This window comes from Saccostrea echinata, unplaced genomic scaffold, assembly GCF_033153115.1.
Source record: "Saccostrea echinata isolate AGI-Se365-2 ecotype Australia unplaced genomic scaffold, CSIRO_AGI_Sech_v1 ptg000002l, whole genome shotgun sequence".
Taxonomy (NCBI): domain Eukaryota; kingdom Metazoa; phylum Mollusca; class Bivalvia; order Ostreida; family Ostreidae; genus Saccostrea; species Saccostrea echinata.
The window spans coordinates 11,533,952-11,561,319 of record NW_026889751.1 but is presented as its reverse complement, the minus strand read 5'-3'; the positions used below and the strand labels follow the sequence as shown (position 1 = coordinate 11,561,319).

The 27,368-nt window shown below is 34.4% G+C and overlaps 1 protein-coding gene across 1 annotated transcript; it reads right to left on the bottom strand.

The window, feature by feature from the left end:
• Positions 1-4,555: 4,555 nt before the first annotated feature.
• On the bottom strand, positions 4,556-26,940 carry LOC133172575 (integrator complex subunit 14-like). The gene is made up of 10 exons (XM_061307499.1): positions 26,915-26,940; positions 24,715-24,882; positions 21,684-21,854; positions 17,273-17,652; positions 12,954-13,105; positions 11,761-11,881; positions 9,463-9,542; positions 5,715-5,887; positions 5,513-5,578; positions 4,556-5,148 (listed from the first exon to the last, which is right to left on the bottom strand). The coding sequence occupies exons 2-10, from the start codon at positions 24,874-24,876 to the stop codon at positions 4,921-4,923; spliced, it is 1,533 nt and encodes a 510-aa protein (XP_061163483.1). The 5' UTR covers positions 24,877-24,882; positions 26,915-26,940; the 3' UTR covers positions 4,556-4,920.
• Between the last annotated feature and the right edge of the window lie 428 nt (positions 26,941-27,368).

Sequence of the window (27,368 nt, the reverse complement as noted above, 5' to 3'; positions counted from 1 at the left end):
GGGCTGCAGTCTTTCCCATTCCGGTCAATGACCAGTGGAACTATTGGTACTCTCATACTCTACTTGACGATGTAACCTGTTTGGTATCATCCGCCGAGATCATGATCTTCCCGCTGTTTAATGCATATAGCTGGAAGTTTTTGTTTTCGAAGTTTTCTTTCTTTTTTAACTTATTAATTAATTATTAAAGGGAGTATTCTTAGGACCATGCACAGTAAATTAATTTTTTGTTTTACGTCCCATGGCGGGTTTTCAGGAAAACAACAACAACTCATAATTGCGATACAGATGACATTGCCATCAACTCTGTGTCAAAGAACCTTACTAAGCAAACGTTCTTCAAAATTATCATTTTGGAGTGCTAAATAGTAAATACCAACTAAAAACAGTTTAATGCCTATGAAAAAAAAATGTTCATAGACCTGTAACATTGACCTTTAAGATATGACCTTGAGTCTAGATCATTACATGCCTACAGGTCATGGATAACAGTTTAAACTCATTCTACTCAGTGCTTTAGGAGTTTTTTCCCTGTTGGGGAGACATGAATGTTCGTGTTTGTTTCGGTTTTTTCCTATGCTGTATAAACGATATTTAATTTAAGACGTCAAACACATAATACAGCGTCAAGGAAGTGTTATTTTGCAATACAAAAACAAGTATCTATTTTAAACTTAATGACAAGAGGCCCATGGGCCACAACGCTCACCTGAATAACTTTGGCCCTGCTGTTCTTCAACAGATAATCTTTTTGTAATACCTATTGTGGCCCCGTCCTACCCACGGGGATCATGAATTTAACTATTTAAAATCTACACTACCCTAGGATGTTTCCATATAAGTTTCAGCTTTACTGGCCAAGAGGTTCTTGAGGAGAAAATTTTTAAAGATTTTTCCTATATATTTCAATGTAAAACTTGGATTCCCTATTGTGGCCCCGCCCTACACCCAGGGGTCAAGATTTGAATTCTTTAGAATTTACGCTGCCCCAGGATGCTTCTACAAAAGTCTTAGCTTTTCTGACCAAGTGGTTCTTGAGAAGAAGATTTTTTTTCTATATATTTCAATATAAAAATTGGATTTCCTATTGTGGCCACGCCATGTCCCCAGGGGTCATGATTTTAACAATTTAGAATCTACACTACCCAAGGATGCTTCCACATAAGTTTCAGCTTTTCTGGCCTAATGGTTCTTGAGAAGAAGATTTTTAAAGATTTTTTCTATATATTTCAATGTAAAACTTGGATTCCCTATTGTGGCCCCGCCCTTTCCCCGGGGGTCATGATTTTAACAATTTAAAATCTACACTACCCCAGCATGCTTTCACATAAGTTTCAGCTTTTCTGGTCCAGTGGTTCTTGAGAAGATTTTTAAAGATTTTTTTCTACATATTTCAAAGTAAAACTTGGATTCCCTATTGTGGCCCCGCCCTTTCCCCGGGGGTCATGATTTTAACAATTTAAAATCTACACTACCCCAGGATGCTTCAACATAAGTTTCAGCTTTTCTGGCCTAATGGTTCTTGAGAAGAAAATTTTTAAAGATTTTTTTCTATATATTTCAATGTAAAACTTGGATTCCCTATTGTGGCCCCGCCCTACACCCAGGGGTCAAGATTTGAATTCTTTAGAATTTACGCTGCCCCAGGATGCTTCTACAAAAGTCTTAGCTTTTCTGACCAAGTGGTTCTTGAGAAGAAGATTTTTTTTTCTATATATTTCAATATAAAAATTGGATTTCCTATTGTGGCCACGCCCTGTCCCCAGGGGTCATGATTTTAACAATTTAGAATCTACACTACCCAAGGATGCTTCCACATAAGTTTCAGCTTTTCTGGCCTAATGGTTCTTGAGAAGAAGATTTTTAAAGATTTTTTCTATATATTTCAATGTAAAACTTGGATTCCCTATTGTGGCCCCGCCCTTGCCCCGGGGTCATGATTTTAACAATTTAGAATTTACACTACCCCAGCATGCTTCCACATAAGTTTCAGTTTGTCTGGCCAAGTGGTTCTTGAAAAGAAGATTTTTAAAGATTTTTTCTATATATTTCAATGTAAAACTTGGATTCCCTATTGTGGCCCCGCCCTTTCCCCGGGGGTCATGATTTTAACAATTTAAAATCTACACTACCCCAGGATGCTTCAACATAAGTTTCAGCTTTTCTGGCCCAATGGTTCTTGAGAAGAAGATTTTTAAAGATTTTTTTCTATATATTTCAATGTAAAACTTGGATTCCCTATTGTGGCCCCGCCCTTCCCTCGGGGGTCATGATTTTTAGAATTTAGAATTTACACTACCCCAGCATGCTTCCACATAAGTTTCAGCTTTTCTGGCCCAGTGGTTCTTGAGAAGAAGATTTTTAAAGATTTTTTTCTATATATTTCAATGTAAAACTTGGATTCCCTATTGTGGCCCCGCCCTTGCCCCGGGGGTCATGATTTTAACAATTTAGAATCTACACTACCCCAGAATGTTTCCACATAAGTTTCAACTTTTCTGGCCCAGTGGTTCTTGAGAAGAAGATTTTTTAATGACCCCACCCTATTTTTGTCTTTTCTTGATTATCTCCCCTTGTAAGGGGGTTTGGCCCTTTATTTTATCAATTTAAACTCCCCTTCATTCAAGGATGCTTTGTACCAAATTTGCTTAAAATTGGCCCAGTGGTTCTTGAGAAGAAGTTGAAAATGTGAAAAGTTTACAGACGGACGGACGGACAGACGGACGGACGGACGACGGACAACGGGTGATCAGAAAAGCTCACTTGAGCTTTCAGCTCAGGTGAGCTAAAAACATAATAGGAAGTCGTATCAATTTTTTAAAATGGATTTTTTTCTCCAAAATATTATGATTAGTGTTTTTAATGACCACGAGGAAAAAATGTCTGCGTCATTGTTATTGACATTTTTTTTTTATCGAAATATACTTTTCTCTATGCATTTGTATAATCAAATGGACATATGTTGAAAATGTTGCGTATACATGCAGATATTCATATAAAAAAAAAATTCATGGTATGTTCCTTGCAAAGGTATGCAAACCTAAAGCATATTTAGATCAATCGACTTAAATTTTAAAAATTTAAACTTGCTTAAAATAAAAAAAAAAAATTTATGTTTAGAAATTTGTAGACTTTTACTTGTTGCAATTCGCGATTTATTTCGTAAACACTTTTTGTCTATTTGTTGTTTGTTTGTTATTTTTTTAACAGATTAAACATACTTCTAAGTCAATAGGTAGTGAGTTAGTGATAAACCCAAACTTTAATATAACTGGTTATTTACATATAAGAAGCAAGTTTCGTATATGTGATCCATACCCATCAGACTGACCCCGAGTCAAGGTCAAATTCGAAAATCTATTCTGGAATAATTTTCTTTTAATTTTAATAAATTTTGATGTTTTAGAGGCATGATTTTGAATTTCACTTTTTGGTATGCATCTTCCTTACTCCATAGTTGCAGCTTCTCAGCCATCATGTAGTTTGAATTGGATCAAGGCCAAGACAAAGAATTCTTTTAATTTCTTTTTAAAGCTTTTATGATTTGAAAGATTTTTTGAGACACAATTTTCTTAAGTAAGAACTTAATAAAATCCTGACAAGTGCATAGGAGAACAAAATAAATTATCCTATTATCGATGATTAACTTTGATGGAATTTTTTTTTTTCAAGGTTAACTCTAATCTTACATATTGGTCCAGTTTAAATAAATCTTGAATAGATATGACTTAAATACAAAAATTCTGAATATGTTTTTAATTCTGATGAAGATCTAAGCATTGTGAAAATTACTTAAAAATAGATTAATTATTTGAATTAATTCCTCACAGTTTTCATTTCACTTTAATAAAACCTGGTACAGATGTAGACAAAATCAAAATAGTACAACATCGATTTCTGGTTACAATGAAGTACGTGACATATTAATTATCTCTGTTACTAAAAACTGTATCAAAATGTAGCAAATTACAAATCTATACTTCATTAAAATATTCTGCCTTTTAAATTTTATCTTGCTAAAAATTGCAACTGCCCTGACAAATTGATAAAATTTTAAAAAAATATCGAATTACTCTGACAGCAAATTACCTCATATTTTCGCCTTCTGACTGATTTCAAGAGGAATTGTGTTATTTTTTCATTTAAGAAAAGTAACACAGGAAAGAGAATTGCCAAATCTGTGTCCAACTTTTCTCTAATAATGTTAAAAATTCAACTACTGGAGTCACAATCACATAAGAGAATTATGTTTTATTATAAATTTTCAAATGAACTTCTCATTCATTCTTGAAGTAATTTCAAAGGAGTCTGTCATCCTCCTTCAAACCTCAATTCCATATACTCCATAAACTACATAACTCCAGTACATTAATATTATGCCTCACTTTGTGTTAAAATTCATAATTATAAATATTACATGCATGATGATGCATGTAAATCTGTTCAAATTTAAATTTTGCTCAACAGATAACCCAGTTTCTATTTCGTATTGGTGAAAAAAATTACTTCATTGTGGGGATATAAAATTAAATGTAAATAATTACATGTACTCCAATATCATTTAGATCTTCTGACCTCTTTATTTGACCAACAGAAACCCAGACATTGAGAATGAGGGTTACTGTTAATTACTCCCCAAATGGTTCTACCAGCCTTGTTTCAATGTTCCAACTATACAACAAATACACAATGAGAATGAGGGTTACTGTTAATTACCCCCCAAATGATGCTACCAGCCTTGTTTTGATGTTCCAATTATACAACAAATACATAGCATTGCTGTTACTCTGTATATTCCATCATTATTATACAGTCCACTTTCATTCCCTTAAACCTTCACCACTTTGCATGTGATCTTTGTCTGTTCAATGTCTCACTGTAATTCTGTACATTTTTTGTACATAACTTCTTGGCAACAAATCAAGATGTATCCTGATTGAAATTAGTTCTTAAAGGAAGAATCATTTGTGCAATATCTGTGGCACTCTCGCTCCGCAGAGCATTAGCAGCATGGGTAAGCTGGAGTGCTGCATCTGGATGAGCAGATCCGGGCAGCATTGTGCACTCCCTGTCCAACATGGATGCCATGGCTTCAAGCAGATCAAGAAATCCAAATGACAATGCAGCTCTTCTGAGTCTGTTTAATTCCTGAAATTGAACAAACATTCACATGTACCAATGTAAAAGGAATATAGTAATTTTAACCAGAGCTATGTAATTCATGTACCTGAAAGTCTATCAGATTATCACTTGAACATGTTCTGATTTCAAATGCATTGTTCAAAATTTCATAATAACAAAATGCAACACCTTTTTTGAGAAAATCATTTTGCAAAAAAGGGGTACATGTAACCCATTTAAATATACAAAACTTCTGAAAAAACCAAAACATTATTTGAAACCTTACTGAAAATTTTGCAACATTTCATCAGATCAAGATCATCTTAAACAATTTGAATGAATTATTAAATGTAATCCTGAGATTACTCTACAGATTCTTCATTGTTTTTACCTTGTAAAACTGCTGATGTTTCTCTGGAAGCTTCCTAGCATGTCTCAACACTTTTTGTATGTCGGCCTAGTGGGTATATAACAAAAGGCAATAACGTATCAGTGTATAAAAAGTCAAGACCTATGTTTATATCAAAATCAATACATGGATTACTTTTTTCCCTGTTTACTGATACTGTAGTTACCCCTCTTTCAACGCTTACCTGGAGTCCAGAAGGTTTAATCCAGACAACACAACTCTGAGCGTAGCTGTGTTTCTCTGCTGGCCGGATGGGAAACGGAGTTTTGTTATCATCTTCTCCGTAGGGTGGTTCAGTAAAGTCTGATATAGGGGCCAGATTAGCAATATTGCCAATCCAACTTATTGGCTCTGGACCTACAAAAAAGAGAGTGAGAAATTTAATAGTTCTTTAAATATAAAGTTATTAAAAAAATTATTTATCAGTACCAAATAAATTAGTATAATATGAAAAATTGTCGATCAATTCTCTAAAAGAATGGGTACATTTTTTCAGACAGAATGGATATATTTATTAATTTAATTAATTTATTAATTTTATTATTATCATTTTTTTTTTTTTTGCAGAATGGAGGGTGCTAAGTAAAGCTTGCAAATTCTATGTAAATACAATTTAAAGGTCCAGTAGAAAAAAAAAATCAAAATATGTTACTAATCAGGTTTGTTTTACCTTGAGTTTAAAATTGGTTCCTAGCTGGGTATATAAATCTAACGTTATACTCAAAAAAGTCTAACATTTCCAATGTTTTACTCAGTGGTCATAAAAAAATTGATGTTTGACAGCAGAGTTAAATTTTGGACCTGTTGGTGAGATATTGGACCGCTTATGTCACACTGTGGGTGGGATCAGCTAAATCTCATTTGCATTTGTTGGTGTTCAATAGTGACGGAAATGACCCAAGTTTAAACGGAGTGCCAGTAAAGGAAATTTACTTCATGGAAGCCAGCACAATGGCCTCAGGCAAACAGTTTGTTTCTTGAGTTCCAACAAAACACATGTTGCTCTCGAACACAGTCAATAAATATATAATACATGTATTAAACACCACTGTCAATTTTCAGTCAACACAATAAATGGCACTAAAATTCAAAATGGGAATTTATTTCCTATCTGACTTGAAATGGGAATAAACCCATGTATCTATAGGAATTAAAGTAGCTCTGAGGAAAAAGATTTTTCAAAGAACTATTCAGAATACTACATACATATACCCGGTACATGATTTTCTTGAAAAAATTTTGAATCATTACTCCGCCCCTTGTGTCTTTGATCATTATCAACAATTGTTATACCCTTATAAATATCTTTCTATATATTTTATTATAAATAAAAAGTCCAACAAAGTAAATGTTTTTTCATCAGTCTATTAATTTCATTTTTGACCGGTCTGTCAGTCCAACATAAGAATTGTTGGACCGCAACGCCACAAGTAATTAGTCATCGTTCAATATCGGTGGCACGGAAATAGCCGAAGTTTCAAGAGTTACCACGTATGCTATTTGAAAGATGGCGTCACAGAAAAAATTATGTTTTAATTGTGATAAATAAATTCTGTGTTATAATAATTTAATGATTGTTTTTTTTCAATCTTTGTTCTCATTTTTATTTAAAAAGCCATAATACTACTTATAAAGAAATTGTTTAATTACATTGAGTAAATCTGTTTAAAAGTTTTCATTTTAGTGTTCTACCTTAGGTGAAGGAATTATAACAAAACAGTTACAGACTGGGATTCAGGCAACATATGATTTGTTGGACCTGAAGGTGAAAACGTTGCCCTTGGCCTGCAGTCTCGGGCAATATTTTCACCTTCAGGTCCAACAAATCATATGTTGCCCTCATACCCAGTCAATAACCGTATAATATTATCAAATAAATGTGGTTACTATAAATTCCTTATTTTACAAGCGTACTTAATTTCACAAAATGACTCACAGATATAATTATTTAAGGAATGTTTTTAAGTTTTAAATTGTGTGAGTTATTGGTCTGTAAATCACACAAACTTGTCACATAGGCATATTTCATGATGCGCCCTATAGCGCTTCATGAAAAATATGCCTACGTGCAAGTCTGTGTGATTTACACACCAATAATTCATACTAAACTTAAAAAAATTCCTTATATTTACATTTAACATATTCAAAAGCACCAAAAATATACTCAATGTTTGAATTATTCGTTGCCCTATATCGTTATTTTTTTTTATTAACGTCTCTGTAGCTTATTGTAACGTCACTTTAGCGCAAGTTTCTCTGTGCATATTTCTACGCGTGAGTATACAAATCAATTTCACAGTTTGGCTTAGTAGAAAAATACAGCAAATGTAAATATGTATATATAAAATATAATTAAACAATTCCTTTATAAGTAATATTATAATTTTACTCAATATAATTAAAACAATATCTTTATAAGTAATATTAAGGCTTTTTAAATAAAAATGAGAACAAAGAATGAAAAAAACAATCATTAAATTGCCAGAATGTGAATTTGCAATTGGACTGTTGATCAATCGACATTATACGTATTTCTGCAATTTAAAAATAAGCTGAGGTAAGTTTACTTTCCAGTGGTGCTTCTTGCAAAATCATGCAATAATAAATTCCTCACATATATATAGGAATCTCTCTCTGCTGCAGGAGAAAACATTAAACAAGACCTCCACACAATCATTGGAGACTGAATTCTGCTAGCCTACTATTGGGTAATATCTGAATCATCAGAATAGTTTCACTCATCTATTTGTGTAAGATACAGTATTCCATCACTTCCTGTCATAACCAACAAATATGGTCATTGTCAGAGTTTTTCTCCCAGTGATGACATTTCAATTTTCCCTCCAGGTATTCTGTTTCAGCAACTAACATTAATAAAATTGGTTTTATCATTTAAAAGACGTCATCACATGACCCAAGAAACACTTTAACAAACCTCCATGTATAATTAAGCATCGGTTCTAATGAAGTTAGCATTTTTATAGATTGATTTGACTATCGACAAAATACCATTATCATATCATACAGAATATCACATCCACAGCTTTAATGATTTCTGAAGCTACTAATACCATCAATTATGTCTAATGATGAAAAAAAAAGTTTTGCCTCTTAATATTTAAAATTCCTAATTTAGATTATGATGCAATGGTAAAAATGGGAAGGGGTATATTTTCCTTTAATTTAAAAAAAAAAAAATTTTTTTTTTTTGGTCTTGTTTGTTTGTTTGTTTGGTTTTTTTTTTTGCATTTTTTTTTTTTTTGCTCCAGTAGTCTAATAATTAACAAAATTTCCAATGCAATCATTAAATCATGGCTAAAACAGTATCTTTCCTACTAATCTCTAGAGAAGAATTCCATTAAATGTGGGCGTTTGCACCATGCCTACTCCTTAAATATTAACTAAACTGCACAAAACAAAAATGAATATCTCAGGTTTTTCAATGTTTCCTGAACAGTTAAGAATGCATGGAGCTTTCATAAAGATTTATTAGGTTTACATAATTTTATTGTTTGGAGAGTTATTCAAGAAATCAATTTACACTGACAGCAACAAATCAACAGCAACATTGGGATGCTTTCTTTCATTATATATTATTTCAAATTCTTTCCCAAGATGATCAAAAAAAAAAAAAAAATTCCACATACAATTAGAGACTCAAACATTGAAATCTTGAATACCATGGAAATGTTGAATTGAGTTGAAAGTCCCAACCACATTTTTTTAATGTACTTTTTAACCTCAATACCTGAAATCCTCAGATATCTAATTTTTCCCCTGCCCTACTGAGTTTGAGGAAACAAGGTTTGACTGTAATTTATAACTGAGCAATCTTACTGACTTCAAAATGGCTCTTACATGAAGACCCTGATAACTGTATCATGATCTTAATATAGCCTTTTTCAGTTTGATAAGGTAAAAATAACACAAACCTGGCTCTAATAAACTTAGCATCAGATTACTTTTCTTCTTGCTGTCTGCCCAGGAGTACAAAATACCATACCAATTCTCTCTGAAATCATTAAAAATATTTCATAACAAAGAATCTAAGAAGATAAAAATATATATAAAGGGGTGTAGATTCCTTAGTTTTCACAGTATCCATGCTATTTCTGTCACAGCAAGCATTATGATTATTATAACATATAAAAATAAGTCCTAAATTGCCAACCTTTTTTTCCAAGACCAGAGGCCCACAGGCCACATCACTCACCTGAGTCACTATGGCCCTGCTTTTCATTCCTATGTACTTTGATCACATATATTGTGGCCCCACCTTACCCTCGAGAGTCAAGATTTGAATATTTAGAATCTACACTTCCTCGAGAAACCTTCAAATTACATGTAGTTTCTTCTTTTCTAGTCCAGTGGTTCTTGAGAAGAAGATTCTTAAAGATTTTTCTTACAGACATTTCAATGTAAAACTTTCATCCCCTATTGTGGCCCTACCCTTGCCCCGGGGGTCATGATTTGTATAAATTAGAATCTAAACTTCCTCAGGAATCCTCCACTTAAGTTTTACCTATTTTGGCCCTGTTGTTCTTGAGAAGAAGATTTTTCAATGAACAAACCTACCCTATTTTTGCATTTTTTAAGATTATCTCCCCTTGAAAGCAGGCTTGGCCCTTCATTTGTATAATTTAGAATCCCCTTTACCCAAAGATGTTTTGTGCCAACTTTTTGTTAAGATTGGCCTGGTGGTTCTTGAGAAGAAGTCAAAAAGTGAAAAGTTTACAGACGGATGGACGGACGGACAGACAGATGGATGGATGCAGGACAATGGGTGATCAGAAAAGCTCACTTGAGCTTTCAGCTCAAGTGAGTTAAATAACTAGAGGTACTATGAGCTCTGAGCTCCCTCAGTTTCAATATGACTAAAATAGCAAAGTGCATTTCTTAGCCTATATATGTAAATGAGATTCTGTGAAAATTCAATTGAATTTCATTCAGGGATTAAGAAGGCGTTGCATTAACAAAATTAGTACCTAGCTCCTTTATCTAGTCGATGTTTTGCTACAGTAAATCCCAAATATCTGTCCAATCAAAACATAAAATAGAAGAAGCAGAATGCTACTATGTAATAAAGATTTTTGTGAAAGATTTATTAAATTTCACTCAATGGTTGAAGAGGAGTTGTGGATAAGGGATAGCTACCCCCAAGTGTACCGGTAATATCTGGATGGACACCACCATCAACATATACCTCCCACTTTTCAAGCGGGGGGTATAAGACAAACATTAACTATATATTTTTCTTAAGAAAACTGATTAACAATATATAGAGGCATTTAAAAAAGTTGCAAATTTTACATAAAGAGGACAGACCAGTAAAACTACAGTGTATATAAAGAGTAAGTATGAATGTATTTTTTTTTTTAGTTTCCAGTAAGATAAAAACTTTAAAATAACACATGAAACTTGTCAAAGCATTCTACAATATATGCCAATATGTCTTAACATCTGAATGTGAAATGCTCAATATGGCTCCTCTGATACTGGACTTCATAACAATTTAGAATCATTCCAGCATCACCGCAAACACAGACATTCAGTAACTAGCTAACAGCTATACCTAAATTAATGCATTTGACACATCATTTTATCATCTGTAGCAGAGGTAATAAATAGTTATGTGTCATTAGTCTAGATATTGACAAGTCACTTAAACAACTGCTGGAAGCAGAGTATGGGTATGCAAGTACATGCATACCTACATATGAGTACCACAGCTTGTGGCTGAAGAATTGATTATGGGAAGATGGCAGAGTTTGTGTATCTAGTTATTTTCATGTATGCACTTTTTTCATGTTCCTTGCTCAGGGAATGGGGTGGGGGTATTATTCTGATTAGGACACCTCTGTTTTAAACTGATAAGGAACACATACTGCTATCATGAAATTGACAGCTCTGATACATACACCACTTTTGTGGGTGGGGGTATAGTCTCATTAGGACACCTCTGTTTTAAACAGAAAAGGAATACATACTGCTATCTAGTAATTGACAGCTCTGATACATACACCACTTTTGTGGGTGGTGGTATAGTCTCATTAGGACCCCTCTTGTTTTAAACTGATAAGGAATACATACTGCTATCTAGTAATTGACAGCTCTGATACATACACCACTTTTGTGGGTGGGGGTATAGTCTCATTAGGACACTTTGTTTTAAACTGATAAGGAATACATACTACATGTACTATCTCATAATTGACAGTCCTGATACTTACGCCACCTGTGTCAGTGCCACCATACCCTCCACTTTGAGACTTCCGTGTAGGAGAACAGTAAAACTTGGAATCTTACCCTCTTCTTGCACGGCATCTTCTTCCTCCTTTTTATTCTCCACTTCTACATCAATATAATGGAGATCACTCATAAAATGTAAAATGCACAAAGTAAAATATGATCTAAATCTTAGACCAATAAATTTTAAATTATATACATGTATACAATATTAGATACTGTAAAATCATATATATGTATTTAGTGGGGTTAAATTTTCATGGTTTGAGGAAAAAATATGGTTCATAGGGACTTGATTTCATGGATGAAGAATTGTTGAATAGTTGTACCTATGATTATACATTTCATTGTGGACATGAATTTGTGGGTCTCTTCAAACCTCAAAATCAACGAAAATTAAACCCCACAAAAATTAGTGATTTCACAGTACTACCTGATATGCTTGCAGTCAATACTAATGACACCCACCCCTCCTGTTATCTGGTATAACATCTTATCGATCACATATAATATCAGTAAATATTACCATAACTAAATAACAACCATACCAAACATTGACATATTTGTCACTTTCTTACACATGCAACTACTTTAAATATATCACATGTATACCACTATCTAATATGTATCACTAGCTGAAATATACCACTTTCTGGCATATATCACTATCTAACATATTTACCACCATCTAACACACACAACTATGTACCTGAAATATACCACTTTGATGATACTATCTGAAATATACTACTCCCTGAAACATACCAGTGACTACTACCTGTATCTGAAATATACCATTGTCTGATATATAATACTATTTGAAATATATATCATTGTCTGACATATACATGTACCATAATATAACATATACCACTATGTGAAATATACCATTATCTGACATATACCACTACACACTGTCGGTGATATACGACAATCTAACATATACCACTGTCTGAAATATACAATTGTCTGACATATACCATTATCTGGCAGGTACTCAAATATACCACTGTTTGACATATACCACTATCCAAAATATACCACTTTCTGAGATATACCACTATCTAACATATACCACTATCTGAAATATACCATTATATAACGTATACCACTATCTGACATACTCTGTTGACTGAAATATACCACTGCCTATCATATACCAGTATCTGAAATATACCACTATCTGAAGTCTTGGTGTCTTTGTTTGGGAGAGGCAGGACGAGATGTCGAGATAAAGCTTGAGGGCTGGCAATGTCCGCTATGTCAATGAATCCCAAGATCTCTAGGTTAGAGCTTACTTGTTGATGAACTTCTTCAAACTCCTGTATCCTATGTCAGAACAAAGGATCAATAAGACAATAATGAAACAGATCTTTGACGGTTGTCAAGTTACCAGCAATAATTATCAGTATTTAGAAGGTCTTTAACTTTTTTGCAGTTAGAAGAAAGCCTGACCAATTATGGTCAAATACCTTTAATTGGAGGGTGCCTCCTTATTTCTAACATGAAATTTGGTTCATTTTGTTGAATCATGTTGAATTTATGCAGATGTATTCCTTCTCTGCTTCATGAGTATTAATTTGGAACATTATAATGAGTCAATTACACAGAAAAAAACATAATTTTGGTGTCTAATATTTCATGTTGTGACAGACAAATGTTTTCAAACAACAGGCCCATGAGCCTTAACAGTCACCTGAGTGTGACCATGCAATATTTTTCTTCAAAGGTGATTGAGTTATAGTTCTCTTTCTTATTTAGACCTTTGTAAAACTTAAGAGCCCTAATGCTCTTTATCTTTATTCAAAACAAGTGCATATGGAGAAGAAGTCAAAAATAAACGTTAACACATAACAACAGAAGAAAATGGATAGCAATCTAAACAAGAGGCCCATTGGCCACAATTCTCACCTGAATCATTATGGTCCTGTTCTCCATCAGCAGATTTTTTTCCTATAGATTCCTATTTTAAAATTAAGATCACATATTGTGACCACACCCCACCCCAGGGGTCATCATGATTTAAACAAATTTGAATCTACACTACCTGAAGATCCTTCCATACAAATATGGCTAATCATAGCTTTGCTGTTCTTGAGAAGAAGAATTTTAAAGATTTTCCCTATATATTCCTATATAAAAATTTGATCATCCATAGTGGCACCACTCAAATGGGGGTCATGATTTGAATATACTTAAATCTACCCTATATTAGGAAGTTTTCACATAAGATTCATCTTTTCTGGCCCAGTGGTTCTTGAGAAGAAGATTTTTAAATGACCCCGCCCAATTTTTACTTTTCTTAATTACAGTACAGGCCACGAGTTTTCCCCGTTGCACGGTGGAAAACACACCGTGTGAAATGCTCTGTGTCACACCGTGTACACGGTGTAGCACGGTGTGTGTGGATTTGAAATACACAGGTAGGCACACCATGCCGCACCGTGTCTTGAGAAATCCCAGCTAATGCTCCCCGTGTCGCACCGTGCCCAGAAATTCCCTCCGTGCCGCACCGTGTCCATAACATTACAGAGAAAATCATTTGGTTCAGATAAACACTTTAAAATTTAAAGACAATTAATCACTTTGATTTATATATGTATAATTATCGTTTTAAAATATAGAAGACATTGAATTTGCTCTGAATTGTACTAATGGCACATTTAGTAGGATTAAATATCGGTAGCAGAAAATTTGAATGGTTTTGAATTTGTCGTGCGCCTAGAAGTTCGTATTTCGTAAAGTTATTTAGTTACTTTTTAAAATTATCATTTGGATTAAAATTTTTAATGTGCGAAGAATTTAATTCCATGAGCTCATTCATGCAACGAAGAAAGGCTATAAATAGCATGATCCATCGAGCTGCATTACATGTAGTATACGATCCGAGCTGCAGTTGTTTTAGTATACAATCAAAGCATTAATTTTATATTCCTGAGTAGAGCACATTTATTTTGTTAGTCTTATATTATTCTGAATTTATAAGTGAAAATCGACAGCAAACACACGAAATCCCTGTGTACAATAATGTGCGTATTTCTCGTAGCAGATTTTCATAAACTAGTATTTTGAAAATCCTTTCAGTTTCAGTATGTAATAATTTTTTCTTTAATTGAAAAGTGTTTATAGAAACAATGTCAGAGAGAGAGAGAGAGACCCTTTCACATAAATCTAAAAATAAAAAATCTTCGTTTTATAATGTCCAAGAGCATTTCTCATAACAGACGATTGTCTTTATCTTTTCATAAACTAGTATTTATGCTTTTGTTTTAAAATCCTTTCAGCGTAAGTATTTAATACAGTAAGTTTTATTTAAATGGAAAGTGTGTAAAGAAACAATGTCAGAGAGAGAGAGAGAGAGATTCTTATAAATTTAATTCTTTATTTACATTACCAAAGTCACAATTAACCATTTCATAATACTATTTTTAAAATTTCCGTAACTTTGTTTCATATTCAACTCAGTTACAACATGTGTTCAATCAGTTTATTCTCCGTGACACCCGAGATCCTGGTGCTCTACCTGTCAATCAAAATCGCAGCTAGATGGCCCTGAAAGTTTGTTTACGCGGAAAGTATTTCTCATTCTTATCGTCAGTTCTGAGTTTACACCTTTCTTTAAAATATATTGGGATACAGCCGGAGGGCCAGGGCGCTGTGTGTTTATCACACCTTTCAAATTCTTTCGTCCTGACCATATCATGTGTATAACACACTAAAGTGACTTCCAGCCAAATTCATCTACTGGGTTACGCCACCAGTCCACCACACGTGTACTTTGACTTGATTTTAAACTTACTTGTAAATTATCCTTTTTCAGACACATATAAACATGTAATCAGTTAGATTATGACTGTTTTATTTCACAATAACGTAACATATAAATCCACAGACTTTCGATTAATTCTTAATTAGCTGAATCATATCGCTTTCTAGAAGCGCGGGGGGTGGAGGGGGGGGGGGGTTAGCAAACACAATGCATGTAGCTTGAAAGAGCAAAGTAAGGATTTTTTTTTGTTTTTGTTATAACTACACATTTTCTTCCTTAACACTATAATATTACTTTGACCATGAGAAGCTTATAAATTTGTTCTATACATCCCCGCTCTACATTCGCTAATTGATTTAATTTTTTTTTTTCGGAAACCTTACAACACATTTTTCATAAAATAATCTCATAATAAGCTAATATTTGTACAGTAGTTGAAAAGCAGATTTGAGTTACCAAAAGTCGGCTTTGTGTGTGTGTGTGTGCGCGCGATATTTACCTCCATATGTTTTACATGATTACAGATTGCAATAACCCTTAAATCGAAAGTACATGTATAATTCGCCGAGTAATAATCAGAGATTAGAGTTCAGGTGTGTGTATCTGACACTTTTTTTGATTTTATTTATGAAGATGCATATATTTTTTTTTTTTTTTTTAAATCTTTTTACGTAGAAAATGATTTATGAAATAAACTATGCATCTGATAAATACCACATATGAATGCATACGTACGGTAAAAGAGATCTTGTTAGGAAAATGACTGTAATTTAAATGAACACAGTTATAATCGAGAGAAAAGACAACCAGGTAATTAATTTACGAAAGTGTATTCCTTCGTAGTATAATAATAGTCTGACTATTGAACATATTTTTTCTCTCGTATAGTTAGGTTTTTGAAACGTGACTTACTGGATGTACGTACACATTTTGAGAAGTTTGTATTTTGCTGTACAAGAGCACGTGGATCTTCGATTTTATGGTATCTTATTTGTTCAAACATCTGTATATCGGTAAAGAAGTAGTAATATTTAAGAAAAAAGTGAAAAAAAAATCTGATTTCAAGGGAAATTGATATAATTGATTAAATAAAGAAATGAAAAGTTTTTATTATAAGTTCTGCGTGATATTGTAATGGGGCACTGTGATGCACCGCGCGTACACACCGTGTTACACGGTGCGCAGACACCCTCACTTCAAAGACGCCAACATTGATCGAGGCCCACGCTAAAGCGTGGACTTTCAGTCCACGGGGCCCCGTGTTTTTCGGGGAAAACTCGTGGCCTGTACTGTATCTCCCCTTGTAAGAGGGTGTGGCCTTCATTTGAACAATCTTGAATCCCCTTTATCCAAGGATTGATTAATTGTATGTTAATTAACGTCCCATTCAAGAACTTTTCACTCATACAGAGACATCACTGTATGCCCATGAAGGGCTTCAAATTTAGACCTATACTTGGCACTCAGGCCCATTGAGCAGTGAGGGTGACATGGGACCTCAGTTGTTAAGGTCTTTACCCAAGGACACTCTGTGCCAAGTTTGATTGAAAGTGGCCTAAAGATTCTGGAGATGGAGATGAAAATGTGAAAAGTTTACAACAATGACAGACAATGGAAAAATTTCAAACAGAGAAGCTCATGCGAACCTTCGGCTCAAGTGGGTTAAAAAGCAAAAAATTTATTTAAAAAACAAAACTATGGGCTGAGAGTTAATTAAATAAACTTACAAATCATAGGGATCTGGAGGTGGAAACAACTGCACTGAACACTTGAAGTTTCCACATTTCAGTGTCCCATTGTAAGGCTGATAAAACTTTTCCTGTATCCTTGTAAACATGGCTTCCACAGACTGAAGAGTTAAGGTATTGTCTGGCACACACAGTTCTCCCCCCTGACCATTAATCTCAATAAGTTTTTCAAACAAAGGGAGAGAACTTTTGATGTCTGGGTCATTCGGACTGCTGATAATCATAATGTGCAATTTACAAGGAAACTTGAAAGGCAGAGGGAATTTTTCATCACCATTTTCCCTTTGGTTCCATGTTTCAAGAGAATTTTTCAAAGATCTTTGCCCAATGCCTGTTCTACCATCTGTCACAAGGATTACCTATTTATATAATAAAAAAAATGACTTCATTTTATAAAAGATATAAATGTATTTCACAACAACAAAAACCTATCTAGTATATCCCAAACCCATTCTAATTTTGTACACAGCAAAACCCCTGTCAACCACATTATCTTTTTTTTTTTGGATAGGAGCATTCACTTAACCATTAAAAATGAATTTTAAGCTGTGAGAGTGTAAGAATGATGCAGAATTGAAAGTATTGATTAAAAATAATAGAATGAAGCATCAGTTCCATGCCTTCCTTTTCAATTTTCATAAATAAAAGGTTCATTTAACAGTTCGATGCATTGCTATTATCTCCTTAAAATAATGATATTTTTATTGATAAAAATGTAAATTTTTTATGTCTTGCAAATTTCATGCCCGTTCTTGTTATAACTTTCAAAGTGAATCTTCAACCTAAAAAAAAAAAATTTCTCTTTGTTAATGTAATAAAAGCAGCTTGAAATGTATCCATCACTGAAGACTACTGAGCATAAAAAGATGACTTAAATAGCATAAGCATAATTATACTGCACTCATTAAAGCTGTAAACTTGACCCTAGTGCATCTTCTTTGAAGATCATGAGAAGTATGTGACGAATGGCCTCATTAAAGAAGTAAACACTTTATAGGCAGCAATTAAGATGTTCTTAATTAAGATGTGATTTTACAAGGCTGGTTTGACAAAAAAAACTTATTGACTCATTTTCTAAGAAAATGCATTACACAAGCATATTTTCAAGGCAAACTAAGAAACAAAAAATTTAGATGAATTAAGTATCTGAGAGTCCAATATTTTCCAAAGAGCATGAGTTTTAAAGACTTTCCACGTGTGCTTGTGGGTAACATTGGTATTTAATGCTTTGCTTTGTAATACAGGAAATTTTATGAAGACCTAGGTGAGGTTTTACAAAAGAACTTAGGACTCGGACAAGAATGTAATTTTGCAAATAACTTAATTTCTGTTCAATAGTTATTTGAAAACTGTTTTCACATTTGTTAATTAAAACTTAGAAAAACATTTTTATGCAAGCAATTTTTAACAGAATCATTAATTTTGTAAGAATTTACAATCATATAAAGGTGCTGGTCTTAGTCATAAGTTCTTTTGTGAAATGGATCAAGATATATAACATATATTTAGTAATTCTAAATATAGTTTCCTTGAGACACTGGGAGAATTGTGTCAAACAAAACAACAACCAAAAATTACCCAAAAATGTAATTTTGTGATTTACCTTTTTCTTTTCAATAAAGTGAAAATCTTATTAATCTTTTTACAAGAATTTTAAAAGATGTATTTTTGCAGCCAATTTTAACAGCTAGATTTTACAATCAGTTATAGTTTTGGTCTTAGTTGAAAATTCTTTTGTAAAATGGACCTCTGTCTTAATTCCTCTGCTTTTTAAGAGTATAACCATCTGATCTCTGGGAAAAACAATTCATTCTACATTTGTCATAAAATGTGCTAGATACCACTCTTCACTTCTTACTCTTACAACACTGAAATGAAATGTCACAGTTAATAATTCATGTTTTGTTGTCATTTTATATCCAAACCTGCAATGAAATACTCGCTTACATTCAGCTAATGTCTAAAAAAGAACATATTCATAATGCATGGGAATAGATCAATCACCTGTGTATTACATATTGGCCAGCATAAATGTAAGTTCAGGCAGGGGTTATTAAATGTATCCTGTTACCATTCTTTATCAATGTATAGTAGTTTTAAACATCTGTATGCATTATAAAGAAAAAAAATTAGGCCTCAAAATTCAAGGGCCACTACTCTGTTCTATATGCATATCAAATTCAATCTGTACCTCAATACATGTATCATACAAGCTTACCAAACTATTCAGCTCAATACAATATCTGCACCCAAAGGAAAAAAAAATTGCAATATTCTTAATATATAAAAAATACAAAGGCCATAATTCCATACTAAGTGGACTGAAGACAGGAGAAGGTAATTTAAGTTTGTTCAAATCTTTGCACTAAAATACACTGACAATTGTGAAATTTGTGAGTGAGTGACAGATTTATATTCCTCTATGATAACAAGGTGATCACACTTCCTTATTCAGTGATAAGACTGTCTGAAAATTCTATGTCTATTATTACCTAAAATTCAAAACCTAAGAGGGAGGGAGAAGAAATTTAAACAAACAAAAATTTCAAAAAGATGAGTATTTATTTATTTACATAAATCAAAACACTTTTTAAAAATTTTTTTTAAATGACCTGTAGGGTTTATTGTTTAATCTTTTTTTGTAAATCTTTCATTCAAAAAGATAGCTTCAATGAAAATCCCAAATATACCTCATAAAGGGTTCCAAACTTTGACCATTCCTACAGAATGCAGTTTTTTATAAGTTGCTAAAGTGGAAAGCAGACCATAATATAATTTTTTTTACAATAGCAATTTGTTTGTTTTCAAAACATCAATTTCTCCAAAATCTATTTGCGCGGGTGATGTTAAGCATAAAATTAACATTGTACAACCTGGCCATACATACTTGTGAAAGGCTGACTACAGACAACACTACATACCTGTGAAGGGGTGACAGAGTTCCATTCCTCTCTGACTACAGACAACACTACATACCTGTGAAGGAGTGACAGAGTTCTATTCCTCTCTGACTACAGAAGACGCTACATACCTGTGTAGGCGTGACAGAGTTCCATTCCTCTCTGACTACAGACAACACTACATACCTGTGAAGGGGTGACAGAGTTCCATTCCTCTCTGACTACAGAAGACACTACATATCTGTGTAGGCATGACAGAGTTCCATTCCTCTCTGACTACAGACAACACTACATACCTGTGAAGGGGTGACAGAGTTCCATTCCTCTCTGACTACAGAAGACACTACATACCTGTGAAGGGGTGACAGAGTTCCATTCCTCTCTGACTACAGACAACACTACATACCTGTGAAGGGGTGACAGAGTTCCATTCCTCTCTGACTACAGACAACACTACATACCTGTGTAGGGGTGACAGAGTTCCATTCCTCTCTGACTACAGACAACACTACAAACCTGTGTAGGGGTGACAGAGTTCCATTGCTCCATGACTACAGAATACACTGCATACCTGTGAAGGGGTGACAGATTTCCATTGCTCTCTGACTACAGATGACACTACATACCTGTGAAGTAATGACAAATTTCCAATTCTCTGACTAGAGATGACACTACATACCTGTGTAGGAGTGATAGAGGTCCATTGCTCCGAGACTACAGACAACACTACATACCTGTGAAGGGGTGACAGAGTTCCATTCCTCTCTGACTACAGATGGCACTACAAACCTGTGTAGGAGTGATAGAGGTCCATTGCTCTGAGACTACAGACAACACTACATACCTGTGAAGGGGTGACAGAGTTCCATTCCTCTCTGACTACAGAATACACTACAAACCTGTGTAGGAGTGATAGAGGTTCACTGCTCAGAGACTACAGACAACACTACATACTTGTGAAGGGGTGACAGAGTTCCATTCCTCTCTGACTACAGACAACACTACATACCTGTGTAGGGGTGACAGAGTTCCATTCCTCTCTGACTACAGATCGCACTTCAAACCTGTGTAGGAGTGATAGAGGTCCATTGCTCCGTGACTACAGACAACACTACATACCTGTGAAGGGGTGACAGATTTCCATTACTCTATGATTTCAGATGGCACCTGTGTAGGAGTGATAGAGGTCCATTGCTCTGTGACTACAGACAACACTTGTGAAGGGGTGACAGAGTTCCATTCCTCTCTGACTACAGACAACACTACATACCTGTGAAGGGGTGACAGAGTTCCATTCCTCTCTGACTACAGAAGACACTACATATCTGTGTAGGCGTGACAGAGTTCCATTCCTCTCTGACTACAGACAACACTACATACCTGTGAAGGAGTGACAGAGTTCCATTCCTCTCTGACTACAGACAACACTACAAACCTGTGTAGGGGTGACAGAGTTCCATTGCTCTGTGACTACAGACAACACTACATACCTGTGAAGGGGTGACAGAGTTCCATTCCTCTGTGACTACAGATGAAGCACCTGTTAAGCCAGCCTCTATACAGGTCTTGTTGTACTCTTCCACACTGTTCAGAGCTGACTTTATTGTTTCATAGTTCCTTGTAAAAGGAACAAGTTGTTCCCACAGAAAGGAAAACACCAACTAAAATATTAAACATGTTGTTACCAACTTCAAACATTGGCAATTCAATAGAATGAAACATTAATTACAGTATAATTTGAATTTTTAGCGAGATGCAATTTTAGCAATTAATCCCCAAATATTAGTACATGTATATATTTTTTAGCGAGAAGTAATTTATAATGTCAAGAAGGATATCTATAACAACCAATACGGAATAAATTGTTAGTGATATTTAATTTTAGTGATCTCAAAACGCTTGCTAATAATGCCAAAATTGAATCCTTGCTAAAAATTCTGCTTATATGGTATAGTGTCATTAAATTTATTATGTACAGGCTAAATCCCAACAGTGGTACATGTACTTAAAAAAAAACATAGGTAATCAAAGATTACAAAGCTCACCTCGACGAAGGTTATCTATAAGTAAGGCAAATCTCACATCATATTTTTTCTAGTTAGTGTTCATCCCAAGATCAACATCCATACAAGTTTGGTTTAAGAAGGACTTATAGATACCTGGAAATAGACCTGCTCAAAAAACTTTTAACCTGTTTACTAATCAAGAAAATTTTGATCAGTTCCAACATCCAAAGCAAGTCTAGAAGTTTTCATCCTTAGATGCACCATCCATGTAAGTTTAATCATAACATGCCATAATATTATATACTGTGGAATCATTTTAATTCGTGGGGGTCAATGTTCGTGGGCAAGCAAAATTTTACTTAATCATGGGGACGTAATTTCGTGGGTTAGTCGTTCATACGGAGGATTCAATGAATCAATATGTTTACAAAATAAATGTTTGTTGGGATGTTAATTCGTGGGCAAGGGTGACCCACGAAATCCACGAACATTGGTCCCCCATGAACAATAATGATTCCACAGTAGCTACTCCAAAAACATTACTCTGGTCACTCATCTGGAAAATGTAGGTCAGATTCAGAATCCAAAACAAGTCTGAAAGTGTCCATCCTAAGATACATCATGCATGCTAATTTGATTAAAATAAAGCTAAAATTAACTCATCTGGAAAATCTAGGTCAGATTCAGTATCCGAAGCAAGTGTGGTAGTGTCCATCCCTAGTTGCATCATCCATGCAAGTTTGGTCCAGATAGGGCTTATAGTTACTTGGGAATGGATCTGCTCCAAAAACTTTAACCTGGTCACTCATCTGGAAAATCTAGGTCAGATCCAGCATCCGAGGCAAATGTGGTACTGTCCATCCCTAGATGCATCATCCATGCAAGTTTGGTCCAGGTAGGGCTTATAGTTACTTGGGAATAGACCTGCTCAAAATACTTTAACCTGGTCACTCATCTGGAAAAACTAAGTCAGATCCAGCATCCGAAGCAAGTGTGGTAGTGTCCATCCCTAGATGCATCATCCATGCAAGTTTGGTCCAGGTAGGGCTTATAGTTACTTGGGAATAGACCTGCTCCAAAAACTTTTACCTGGTCACTCATCTGGAAAATCTAGGTCAGATCCAGCATCCGAGGCAAATGTGGTACTGTCCATCCCTAGATGCATCATCCATGCAAGTTTGGTCCAGGCAGGGCTTATAGTTACTTGTGAATAGACCTGCTCCAAATCTAGGTCAGATCCAGCATCCGAAGCAAGTGTGGTAGTGTCCATCCCTAGATGCATCATCCATGCAAGAGTGGTCCAGGTAGGGCTTGTAGTTACTTGGGAATGGACTTGCTCCTAAAACTTTAACCTGGGACGCCGACGCCAACACTGGGGGTATAGCATAAGCTCATCTCAACTTCGTCGAGGTGAGCTAAAAACCAAATCCTGATCTACTTATTTCCATAATTGTCATCCTCAAGGAAGATGAAAGTGTTCACTCTAAAGGTCAAATGTCGAGGCTATGGCTGAGATGAAACATCTCTTCTTGATTTATTTATGAGTGTGATGTTAGAAGATGAGGATCAGAGTGGATCATCCTCAGCAGACATTTCATTTTAATTACAAGCTAAGAGGTCAGAGGTCAAGGCTTGTTTCCACTTAATGCCACAATTCAAATATTTTATTATGATTTACCTAAGGTATGAGTCGCCCGCAGTGCGCAGTGGTTAGAGCGTCTGCTCTAGAGTCGAATCCCACTGTGGAATGTGGAGACCGGTCCTTCGGATGAGACCGTATAAACCAAGGTCCCCTGTCGCAGTAGGTGCTGGCACGAAAAAGATCCCTCACTGCTCAATGGCCGTAAGTGCTGAGTATAGGACAAAATTTGCAGCTCTCCATCGGCAAGTGGTGGCGTCTCCATATGAGTGAAAAATTCTCGAGAGGGACGTTAAACAACATACAAACAAACAAAACCTAACGTATGATATGTTATGAGATAATGTTCAGAATAGGTCATCATCAACAGAGAATCAGAAAATTTAAATGTTTTATTCACTGTCAAGGTCAAAGATCAGGTTAAGGTCAGCAATAATTAAAACATGCCATTCTAAATTATGTGAGAATTGAAGTTGATCATTTTTTTACAGTTTGAAGCTGAAGTTTATAAAGTTCTATTAATCGGTCACCAACAACAGAACCAAATGGAACAGTTACTGTAGATCACTAAATTTTCGGGACACCTTATTTTCGCGAGATAGTCATTTACTCTTAATTAACGAGACAAAATTTTCACGAATTGTGGATATTGTTCTATATAATCTTTAGGAATACTAATATACACATGAATGAAATGTTTACGAGCACACCGTCTCATGTAATTATGCTAAAAGTTCTCATGAATAAAAAGTGATTTACAGTAAACACAATTGTTGAGGCAGACACAGAAACTTATGAATGGACTGACATAATCTGACCAGAGTGAACTCAGACTTCAGACTGCTTAGGATCATCACTATCAATGTTAAATCTTACAAGTGAAGTGAATTCTAATTTGAAGTTGCTGGACAAGTAATCTAGGAAGCAGTTGATTCCGTGGATTGCTAAATGTTTTCTTTGGTATTCTTCTGAACAGTCCGGGATGACGACAGGTCTACTCATAGACAGAGAAACATCTAACACTATCACAGTTGGCATCTTTATCTGAAAACAAAGTAGGGAAATCATATTACTAACAGTAATGTAAATTCCTTATTTTTTGCAAGTACTTATTTTCACAAAAAGGCTTGTTAACGTCAAATTGCGGAAAAAAATCATTCGCAAGTGTACGGTGGATCAAGAGATTTTTTACATTGATTTCAGCATCATATAAATAAGAGCGAGTTATTTTATTTCATGAGTGGTGCTTCTTGCGAAATTATGCAATAATTAATTCCTCACGTATTTTTAGGAATCTACAATATAGATCCCATTGATAAGAAATGATCATATAATTAAACAATCAAACTTTTATTAATTCTTATCTGCTGCTGGGTATTTAGAAGACAAACTGAGTGGGTTAAATTGTTATAATAGGCAAGAGTACTTCTTCCAATTGAAAATACTGTATACAGGGTTATTTTCACCCTTTCACACTTGCAAACAATATTGCCCCATTTTAAATTCACAATTCTGTTTAACAAATCATACTGTGTTTTTTGAATTCATCCACTTGTGTGTAGGGCAAAAGGGGTGAAAATAAAATGAGGGTGAAAATTTCCCTGTATAGATTAGTGAAATTCAAGGAGGTCTGGTTTTATTGTGAAAATGAAGACCCTCTCTTCATAGAATAATACTTCACTATGAAGTAAAGAAATTACTATATTTTTATAGCAACTCCCCTGGTTTGTGATTGGATATGATTTTAATGTCCAATCCATTGTGTGTTTCTATCCTTGGCTAGGGCATAGAAAAGACACAAGTTGGATAAAAATCACATCCAACCACAAACCATGTGAAATTCTTTATATCATGTCTTATGTAGCTATTGCATGTTTACACTGACTTTATATATGAATCCACCTTATTGGACTTCATTTTCACATAAAAACCTATGTGACATCACAACTGTTGATATGAAAATGATATCAAATGACCAATATCCACTGTATAATTTTAGAATTTAAACATGTGTGTGAGAGAGAGAGATAGATTTAAATTTAATTGATTTGAACATACTGTAATGTATTTCGAGTTCAATGATTTGGACCAATCTGGGGCATGTATGCAAATTACATTTTACTTACAAAGGCTGATATAAAAAAATAACAATGAGTCAATATATACATGTATCTAGGGTTATCTATCCCTTTATATAAAACAAATCAAATACAATCACTTTTGGAAAGGACTCTATCCTGGGTACGTGTCTTAGAAATCTATCTGGGATCTATCCTAGGTATGTGTCTCTTGGACCTGTCCTGTCAGCATGTATCCCCTGATCTGACACAGGCTGTAGCAAGTTACAAGAAAAAGCAGTCCTCAAAAAAATATACTGTAACTGTATATATACAACACAGTACACAGAGTTGTAAACACAATACAACAATAAGCAGTTAACAATGCGAAATCTAACTTACTAAATCACCGTACCTTTTTCTTCAACAGCCAAAGAATGATTATCTTACTTCTGATGCACGCTTATTATATACCCTAGCGATTCCACACTAACTCGGTTCCCATCATTACCTCTAACAATAAAACTCATTATTGAATTCTAATACTGAGCCTAATCATCACAATATTGAGTTACTTGCAATGCTTCAACAACAAACTTTCTCATCTAATTGTGGTGTGAGGATTGAAAAAAAAAGACAAAAACGAAAACAGAAGCTTGTGTATCATGTCATCCTCTGACACAAAGTCACAGTGGGTGGACACAGGACTCCTGACATTGTGAGAATGGTTATACTTTCATGTACTCTTCATATACAAGTCCCAACTAAAATACAGTACTTCGTCAAGTTCGTGCAATTCAAATCACGAAAGAAAGGAAAATGATAAAATATTTCGGACTAAATTCATACATATAAAAAAAAGTATCATTCTCAGATATATGGACAGAGAGTCCATATTAACCTGATAACGGCATAAGTGTTAAAAGTATTAGTCTACAGCTTTTAAAGTCATAAATCCGAACTATCGCTTTTATATATCTATATTATATATATATTTCTTCTAGAGATAAGAAGTTTACCTTTCATTAATCCATGCGGATGTAATAATTAGATATAAATCCAACCTTTCTGTTACTCGTGCTTATTCAAAAGTGAAAGTAGAGGAGGCGTCTAATTGACGTTAAATTTCTTATCACAAAGACAAGCTACATGTTTATGTGTTTTGGTAATCATTTTTAATCACAATAATAGAATTATGAGTCGATACATTTCGAGATGAAAAAAAAATATTTTGAAATTCCTAACGATGTTGTATTATTAACTTATGTACATTTGTCAAATTCTTCTTTGCTGGTATTAGCACAACCTGTAAACAAATGTGTATTGACGAAGAGAGACGGTTGTGATGGGGATGCTGAAGTATTGTAAAGATATTTACAAATGACATTCCAAAGATGAAAATAGGTAAGGATTATATTAAGATAATAACATCATAGTATCCACATTGTTGATCATCAATCAGTGATCAGTCAT

Coding starts and splice junctions, on each gene's coding strand:
- LOC133172575 (XM_061307499.1), bottom strand. CDS start 24,876: ATGCCAACTGTGATAGTGTTAGATGTTTCTCTGTCTATGAGTAGACCT. Junction 17,653..21,683: donor ACTCTGTCACCCCTTCACAG/GTATGTAGTGTT, acceptor TTATATAAATAG/GTAATCCTTGTGACAGATGG. Junction 13,106..17,272: donor CCTCCAGATCCCTATGATTT/GTAAGTTTATTT, acceptor GTTCTGACATAG/GATACAGGAGTTTGAAGAAG.